The sequence below is a fragment of the Anolis sagrei genome, unplaced genomic scaffold, assembly GCF_037176765.1.
Source record: "Anolis sagrei isolate rAnoSag1 unplaced genomic scaffold, rAnoSag1.mat MAT_SCAFFOLD_27, whole genome shotgun sequence".
Lineage (NCBI taxonomy): Eukaryota > Metazoa > Chordata > Lepidosauria > Squamata > Dactyloidae > Anolis > Anolis sagrei.
The window spans coordinates 32,501-41,902 of NW_027118839.1; the positions used below are offsets into that span (position 1 = coordinate 32,501).

General features: G+C 45.4%; 1 protein-coding gene across 1 annotated transcript in view; it reads right to left on the minus strand.

Moving 5' to 3' along the window:
• Window positions 1–9,184, minus strand: part of LOC137095794 (fatty acid 2-hydroxylase-like) — a gene marked incomplete at its 5' end in the record, with an annotated part of 22,289 nt that extends 13,105 nt beyond the window's left edge. Inside the window, one exon of the mRNA XM_067462545.1 lies at window positions 9,012–9,184. Within this exon, the coding sequence (XP_067318646.1) occupies window positions 9,012–9,184 (173 nt within the window). The remainder of the gene's footprint in view (window positions 1–9,011) is intronic.
• Between the last annotated feature and the right edge of the window lie 218 nt (window positions 9,185–9,402).

Genomic DNA, 9,402 nt, shown 5'->3' on the forward strand with positions numbered 1-9,402 from the left:
ACCGCTGAGCTGCTGAACTTGCTGACCGAAAGGTCGCCGGTTCAAATCCAGGGAGTGCGGTGAGCTCCCATTGTTAGGTCCAGCTTCTGCCCAATTATTATTAGTATGGGGACCCTGGTGTCGCAGTGGGTTAAACCGCTGAGCTGCTGAACTTGCTGACCGAAAGGTCGCCGGTTCAAATCCAGGGAGTGCGGTGAGCTCCCATTGTTAGGTCCAGCTTCTGCCCAATTATTATTAGTATGGGGACCTGGTGGCACAATGGGTTAAACCGCTGAGCTGCTGAACTTGCTGACCGAAAGGTCGCCAGTTCAAATCCAGGGAGTGCGGTGAGCTCCCATTTTTAGGCCCAGTTTCTGACTGCACGGAGAGCCCTTACCTTCCTGCTGGAGCGGTACCTATTGATCTACTCACATTTGCATGTTTTCGAACTGCTAGGTTGGCAGAAGCTGGGGCTGACAGTGGAAGCTCACCCTGCTTCCTAGATTCGAACCTCAATCAGCAAGTTCAGCAGCTCAGTGGTTTAACCCAAAGTAAGGACCTCACCATGAAACAGGAAATAACACTTTCGAACCAAGAACAGAACATTTCTGCTTCCAGTTAAAGAAGGAACGACTAGGAACACACCAAGCCCACAAACAGAGTTAAATCTGTGCTTTAGTGCGCAATGAACACACAATGCAGCAACAGTAGACACTAGCAAATCAAAGATGCTCGGCTGTGAATAGCTGGAATGACTTTTTTCCCTTGCTTTCGCACAAAGAAAAGCACTTATTTCATCCCTGCGTGGGATTCCGTTGCCCCAATTTGTACGAAGCATGTTCAACTAGTCAACGCATGCACATTCCGAGAATATTATTGTGGGCATCTTTTTTTAATGAGAGGCAACGAATTGCTAAATGCTCCAACTCAGCGCAGTTGCTAAACCTAACTTAGTGTGTGTCTACACTGCAGAACGAATGTGGTTTGACGCCACTTTAAACTGCTTTCAGTTTTGCAAACTCTTTTTATCCCACTTTTTTCAACCCGAAGGCGACTCGGGGCGGGGTACATATTGGCAACAATTAGATGCCATAAACATACATACATACATAGATACATATCAATTTAAAACATTTCATATGACATAATTAAAAATCCATATAAAAACCAATTAAAAGTATAAAAATTAATGTCTACCAGTTCGACTCCTTATCTATTTGCATAGTCTAAGCTGTTCCGTGTTCATTATTTCATCACACTGTATTTATCCAAATATGCTGTGTTACCAAAAGCTTGCTTGAAGAGCCCTGATTTTTACTAATTTCCAAAAGGTCAGAAGTTAGGTGGGGAGACCTTTCACTACTTCATGTCCTTTTACAGGTGTCTTTTTACGTGTGACGATGTGGGGGGAAAATATTTTCTTTTAAATCTTTTTACTGCCTTGTATTGATGTATTTTCCCCTTTTTAAATTGGCTGGGGCTTACTTGTGAGCTTTTTCCTTGAGGCTTTTATATTACAGGCTTGAGACACTCTTGTAGTAAACGAAGTAACAAAGTTTATTTATAGCTTCTGGCTCCAACGCTTATGGTTACATTTGTGTGTTCTGTTACAGTCTTGAGTCTTACATTCAATATCATTCACTTAGTTAACTTTTCTTATCAAACTTCAACTGTTTCACATAAACAAATATGTTACTTTTTCATACACTCTTGACAGGACTATTTTCCGCCTTAAACCACACTGGCACTTCTTTATTTTCCTTAAAACTTAAGCTCCATTTCCCTAACTGCTTTTCTCTCACAGAAATTCCTAACTGTCCTTCACAAACAGGAATCCCTAACTCAAACTTTTTGACTCTCTAACTGCCTATTTTTAAACTTAACTCCGCCCCTTTGGAATGTTCAGCTCTCTTACCCGCAACTGCCATTCTGGCTCAGTGGCCCTTTCAAATCCTGGCCTACACTCATCTGCATACGACCAATCGGCTGCACGTATGCAAATTAATCTTGCCTCTACTGTTGCTACCCTAGTTCTACCAATTCTGCCACATTGCAACATAGAGCTATACCTCAAAAATTTAGCATAGATCAACAAATTCGCTACAGTAGGGTGCCAATTTAATATCCCTGTGAAGGGAGTTCTACAGCCGCGGGGCCACCACTGAGAAAGCTCCGTCTCTCGTCCCCACCAATCACGACTGGGAGGAAGGCGGGATTGAGAGCAGGGCCTCCCCAGCCAATCTTAAATTCCTGGATGGTTCATAAGGAGAGATATGTTTGGACAGGTAAGCTGGGCCGGAATCGTTAGGGCTTTATAGGCTAAAGCCAGCACTTTGAATTGTGTTTGGTAGCAAACTGGCAGCCAGTGGAGTTGGCACAACAGAGGAGTTGTGTGCTCCCTGAGTGCCACTCCTGTTACAACCTGGACCATTTGAAGCTTCTGAACAGTCTTCAAAGGCAGCCCCACATAGAGAGTGCTGCAGTAGTCTATATGGGATGTAACCAGAGCGTGGACCACCGTGGCCAAGTCAGACTTCTCAAGGTATGGGTGCAGCTGGTGCACAAGCTTTAACTGTGCAAATGCTCCCCTGGTCACCAGCAAAACCTGGGATTCCAGACTCAACAATACATCCAGGATCACTCCCAAGCTGCGAACCTGCATCTTCAGTGGGAGTGTAACCCTATCCAGCACAGGTTGTAACCCTATACCCTGTTCGGCCTTGTGACTGACCAGGAGGACCTCTGTCTTGTCTGGATTCAACTTCAATTTGCTCACCCTCATCACAGCGGCCAGGCACCGGTTCAGGACTTGGACAGCATCCTTAGCATCTGGTGGAAATGAGCGATAGAGTTGGACGTCATCTGCGTACAGATGGCATCAGACTCCAAAACTTCGGACGATCTCACCCAATGGCTTCATGTAGATGTTAAACAACAAGGGAGATAGTATTGAGCCCTGAAGGACCCCACAGGACAATGGCTGTGGGGTCGAGCAGGTGTCTCCAATCAACACCTTCTGGGAATGGTCCTCTAGGAAGGATTGGAGCCACTGCAGAACGGTACCTCCAAGACCCATCCCTGCGAGGGTCCCAGAAGGATACTGTGGTCAACGGTATTGAAGGCCACCGTGAGGTCCAGCAGAACCAACAGGGACACACTCCCCCTGTCCAGTTCCTGGGATAGATCATCTACTAAGGCAGCGGTACTCAACCTGGGGGTCGCAACCCCCAGGGGTGTTGCCTGACCATTTCAGAGGGGTCGTAGGCTCCTTGTCCGCCTCACCTGCCTCGATCTCTCACCATCCGGAGAGGGTGCGGGGCAGGTGAGGGGACCTCCATGTGAGGCCTGGCCTGGTGTGAAGCCTGCCTTGCCTGCCTCGCTCTCTCGCCATCCAGTGAGGGCACGGGGCAGGCAAGGCAGGCTTCACGCCAGGCCAGGCTTCGTGTGGAGTCCCCCGGCTGCCCCACGTGTTTGCCAGATGGCGAGAGAGCGAGGCATTCAAGGTAGGCTTCAAGTCAGAGTGAAAAGTGTGGGACTGAGAGCAGCCCAGCAGCACCAGGAGGAGGAGGAGCAGCCGAAGCAGCTTAGGTAATTCATCACACTATTTATTAGAAAAAGACAGTCTTTCCTTTTCTTTTTTTTATAAATACTCCCATTCTCTGGATATAGATGAACTACATCTCCCAAACTCAAGGTCAATGCCCACCAACCCCTTCCAGTATTTTCTGTTGGTCATGGGAGTTCTGTGTGCCAAGTTTGGCTCAATTCCATCGTTGGTGGAGTTCGGAATGCTCTTTGATTGTAGGTGAACTATAAATCCCAGCAACTACAACTCCTAAATGACAAAATCAATCCCCTGCAACCCCACCAGAATTCAAATTTGGACGTATCGGGTATTAGTGCCAAATTGGGTCCCGTGAATGAAAATACATCCTGCATATCAGATATTTATTCATAATAGTTGCAAAATCACAGTTATGAAGTAGCAACAAAAATAATTTTATGATTGGGGGTCACCACAACATGAGGAATTGTATTAAGGGGTCGCGGCGTTAGGAAGGTTGAGAACTACTGTACTAAGGTGACCAAGGCTGTCTCGGTACCATGTACCGAGACAAAGTTTGCCCAAAGTTTGTTCTGTTGTGTAGTTGCTCCCTTAACTACCAAAAGCAATCCATCACAGTGCAATTGAGCAGCTGAGCCAATTCATTGAGTCAATTATGCAATGCAAAACCACAGAGATGTTGCACCCGTTGAAGGTACTCAATTAGTTGGGCCAACTAACAATTCAAGGAAAGGACAACTAACTCGTTTGGTTGAATATAAACTATTCAACAACATTTGGAAAGTGTTTTGTTTGAAAGTGTTGTTCCTGCTTAATTGTGCAGTCCTTGCTTGGAAAACATTTGTTATGCTCCAGAACATTTGTTTTTGTGCCACAACTAGGCTGAATTGGGGGCTTCATGGTGGGCTGGAACATGGTGGGTGGGCTGGGAGGGAGGGGGTTCTCTCCAAGCCCCCTCCCTACCCTTTCCTTCCCTTCCTCGTCTCTTTTGAAGGACATGTTTGGACACCAAAAGGGTTGGCCTTGGTCAGGATGAGGTGGTGGACGGGAGAGAAAAGGTGTCTCCATGAGACCCCGTATTGCCTACTCCTGATATAGAATCCTAGAGCTGGAAGAGACCCTCAAGGGCCATCCAGTCCAACCCCCTGCCAGGCAAGAAGGCACAGTCAAAGCACTCCTGATAGACAGCCTCTGCAGAAAAGCCTCCAGAGAAGGAGACTCCACCACACTCCCAGGCAGCCTGGGCTCCTCTCCAGGAAGATCTTCCTCGTGTTTTCAGTCGAATCTCTTTCCCTGCCATTTGAAACTATTGCTCCCTTCTTGTGCCCTGGTCTCTAGAGCAGAAGAAAGTCAGTTTTCCCCCTCCTCCTCGATGGCACACCCTTTGAAATCTTGAAAGATGGTGCTTATGTTTCTTCTTGACCTTCTTTTCTCCCAGCTAAACATCCCTCAGGAGGAAAGGAGGAAGGGAAAAGAGAAGGAAGGGAGGAAGAGAAGGAGGGAGGGAGGGAGAGAAAGATGGAAGGAAGGGTGGAAGAGAATGATGGGTGGGAGGAAAATACAAAAGGGAGGGAAGGAAAGAAGGAGTAAAGGAAGAAAGGAAGGTAGAAAATAAGGAAGAAGGAAAGAAAGGAAAGAAAAAAAGGAAGGCAGGAAGGAAGGAAGAAAGGGAAGGAAGAAGGAAGAAAAGAAGGAAGTGAATAAGGAAGAAAGGAAGGAGGAAAGGAAGGAGATGAAGGAAGGGAGGAAGGAGAGAGAGAAAGGAAAAGAAGAAAGGAAGGAAGGTAGAAAAGAAGAAGGGAAGGAAGAAGGGAAGGAAGGCAGGGAGGGAAGAAAGAAAGAAGGAAGAAAAGAAGGAAATGAGGAAATGAGGAAGGAAAGAAGGAAAGAAGGAAGGAAGGAAAGAAGGAAAGAAGGTGATGAAGAAAGGAAGGAAGAGAAAAAGAAAGAAAGAAGAAAAGAAAGAAAGGAAAAGGAAGAAGGGAAGGGAAGAAAGAAGGAAGAAGGAAGGAAGGAAGGAAAGAAAGAAAAAACAAACAAACAAAAGGTAGAAGAGAAGAAAGGAAAGAAGAAGAGAAGGAAGGCAGGAAGGAAGGGAGGGAGGGAAGAAAGAAAGAAAAAGAAGAAAAGAAGAAAAGAAGGAAATGAGGAAGGAAGGAAGAAACAAAGGAAGAATGGAAGGAATGAAGGAAGAAAGGAAGGAGATGAAAAAAGGGAGGAAGAGGAAAAAAGAAAGAAAGAAAAAGGAAGAAGGGAAGGAAGGAAAGAAAGAAAGAAACAAAAGGTAGAAGGGAAGAAAGGAAGAAATAAAACAGAAGGAAAGGAGGAAAAGACAGAAGGATGGAAGGGTGGAAGGGAATGGAGGGAGGGAAGAAAGACAAATGGGAAGGAAGGAAGAGAGAGAAGGAAGGAAGGAAGGAAGGAAGGAAGGAAGGAAGGAAGGAAGGAAGGAAGAGAGGGAAGGAGGGAGAAAAGAGGGAACGAAGGAAGGACAAAAGGGTTATGCTTCAAGTCAGAGTGAAAAGTGCCCACATGATGTGGGACTGAGAGCAGCTCAGCAGCACCAGGAGGAGGAGGAGCAGCCGAAGCAGCTTAGGTAATTCATCACACTATTTATTAGAAAAAGACAGTCTTTCCTTTTGTTTTTTTAATAAATACTCCCATTCTCTGGATATAGATGAACTACACTTCCCAAACTCAAGGTCAATGCCCACCAAACCCTTCCAGTATTTTCTGTTGGTCATGGGAGTTCTGTGTGCCAAGTTTGGCTCAATTCCATCGTTGGTGGAGTTCAGAATGCTCTTTGATTGTAGGTGAACTATAAATCCCAGCAACTACAACTCCTAAATGACAAAATCAATCCCCCGCAACCCCACCAGAATTCAAAAGTGGACATATCAGGTATTAGTGCCAAATTTGGTCCCGTGAATGAACATACATCCTGCATATCAGATATTTCTTCATAATAGTAGCAAAATCACAGTTATGAAGTAGCAACAAAAATAATTTTATGATTGGGGGTCACCACAACATGAGGAACTGTATTAAGGGGTTGTGGTGTTAGGAAGGTTGTGAACCACTGTACTAAGGCAACCAAGGTTGTCTCAGTCACACGACCCGGCCAAAGTTTGCCCAAAGTTTGTTCTATTGTGTAGTTGTTCCCTTAGCTACCAAAAGCAATCCATCACAGTGCAATTGAGCAGCTGAGCCAATTCATTGAGTCAATTGTGCAATGCAAAACCGCAGACATGTTGCACCCGTTGAAGGTACTCAATTAGTTGGGCCAACTAACAATTCAAGGAAAGGACAACTAACTCGTTTCGTTGAATATAAACTATTCAACAACATTTGGAAAGTGTTTTGTTTGAAAGTGTTGTTCCTGCTTAATTGTGCAGTCCTTGCTTGGAAAACATTTGTTATGCTCCAGAACATTTGTTTTTGTGCCACAACTAGGCTGAATTGGGGGCTTCATGGTGGGCTGGAACATGGTGGGTGGGCTGGGAGGGAGGGGGTTCTCTCCAAGCCCCCTCCCTACCCTTTCCTTCCCTTCCTCGTCTCTTTTGAAGGACATGTTTGGACACCAAAAGGGTTGGCCTTGGTCAGGATGAGGTGGTGGACGGGAGAGAAAAGGTGTCTCCATGAGACCCCGTATTGCCTACTCCTGATATAGAATCCTAGAGCTGGAAGAGACCCTCAAGGGCCATCCAGTCCAACCCCCTGCCAGGCAAGAAGGCACAGTCAAAGCACTCCTGATAGACAGCCTCTGCAGAAAAGCCTCCAGAGAAGGAGACTCCACCAAACTCCCAAGCAGCCTAGGCCCCTCTCCAGGAAGATCTTCCTCGTGTTTTCAGTCGAATCTCTTTCTCTGCCATTTGAAACTATTGCTCCCTTCTTGTGCCCTGGTCTCTAGAGCAGAAGAAAGTCAGTTTTCCCTCTCCTCCTCAACAGCACACCCTTTGAAATCTTGAAAGATGGTGCTTATGTTTCTTCTTGACCTTCTCTTCTCCCAGCTAAACATCCCTCAGGAAGAAAGGAGGAAGGGAAAAGGGAAGGAAGGGAGGAAGAGAAGGAGGGAGGGAGGGAGAGAAAGATGGAAGGAAGGGTGGAAGAGAATGATGGGTGGGAGGAAAATACAAAAGGGAGGGAAGGAAAGAAGGAGTAAAGGAAGAAAGGAAGGTAGAAAATAAGGAAGAAGTAAAGAAAGGAAAGAAAAAAAGGAAGGCAGGAAGGAAGGAAGAAAGGGAAGGAAGAAGGAAGAAAAGAAGGAAGTGAATAAGGAAGAAAGGAAGGAGGAAAGGAAGGAGATGAAGGAAGGGAGGAAGGAGAGAGAGGAAGGAAAAAGAAGTAAAGAAAGGAAGGAAGGTAGAAAAGAAGAAGGGAAGGAAGGCAGGGAGGGAAGAAAGAAAGAAGGAAGAAAAGAAGGAAATGAGGAAATGAGGAAGGAAAGAAGGAAAGAAGGAAGGAAGGAAGGAAGGAAAGAAGGAAAGAAGGTGATGAAGAAAGGAAGGAAGAGAAAAAGAAAGAAAGAAGAAAAGAAAGAAAGGAAAAGGAAGAAGGGAAGGAACGAAAGAAGGAAGGAAGGAAGGAAGGAAGGAAAAAAGAAAGAAAAAAACAAACAAACAAAAGGTAGAAGAGAAGAAAGGAAAGAAGAAGGGAAGGAAGGCAGGAAGGAAGGGAGGGAGGGAAGAAAGAAAGGAAGAAAGAAGAAAAGAAGGAAATGAGGAAGAAAGGAAGGAGATGAAAAAAGGGAGGAAGAGGAAAAAAGAAAGAAAGAAGAAAAGAAAGAAAGAAAAAAGAAGAAGGGAAGGAAGGAAAGAAAGAAACAAAAGGTAGAAGGGAAGAAATGAAGAAATAAAGCAGAAGGAAAGGAGGAAAAGACAGAAGGATGGAAGGGTGGAAGGGAATGGAGGGAGGGAAGAAAGACAAAAGGGAAGGAAGGAAGAGAGAGAAGGAAGGAAGGAAGAGAGGGAAAGAGGGAGAAAAGAGGGAACGAAGGAAGGACAAAAGGGTGGAAGGGAAGGAAGGAGGGAGGGAGAAAGAAGGAGGTAAGGAAGGAAGGGAAGGAGGAAGGAAGGAAGGAAGGAAGGAAGGAAGGAAGGAAGGAAGGAAGGAAGGAAAATATGGTGTGAGAGAGGAAGGCATGAGAAAAGAGCCCAAGTAGCTGCATCCAGCCCCCGGGCCTGGGTTAGCCCATACCTGGTCTAGGAGATTGAAAAACTACAGCAAAATATGTTAGAGCAGGGTGTCCCTTCCGCAGAAACAAAGTTTGTGCAGCTTAACAAACTTTCCCCATGTTTTTATGATAGAACCAATTAGGAAATGATATTTATAACCCAGGAACAATGGTTACAGAGCGATATCTGGGTTGAAGCTCACTGCCTCTATCCAAACCCATACCAGTCTCTTAGGTTTTGTATTCCAAAAATAGATTCCACAAACGCCTGTTCCTTCTACCTTCTGAAATTACCTTGTGATGCTGCCCATGGAGCAGAAAATGGAAGGTGATCAGGTAGTAGTTGCTGGCGGGCGGCTTCATGTGGAAGATGAAGCGGTGGATGAAATATTCCAGGAAAGACCAGATGCCCATTCCCACCACAAAGAGCAGCGGGAAGCAATACTTGTGGATGGGGATGGAGTACGCTACAGGGAAGGAAAAGGAAACAGAATTACGAGGCTGTTGCACTCCAGGACAGGAATAGCCCTCTGATTTTAAAACACCACATGCTGAGTAGGAAAAAAAAACAATCCTTTTATTGAAGATAAGTAAAAACAGCAAAGTAAAAAAATAAAACACTTTAAAGGAATAGGTAAATCCAATTAGGGAAGAAGGCAAGCAGGAACAAATTAGTCCAAGGTAA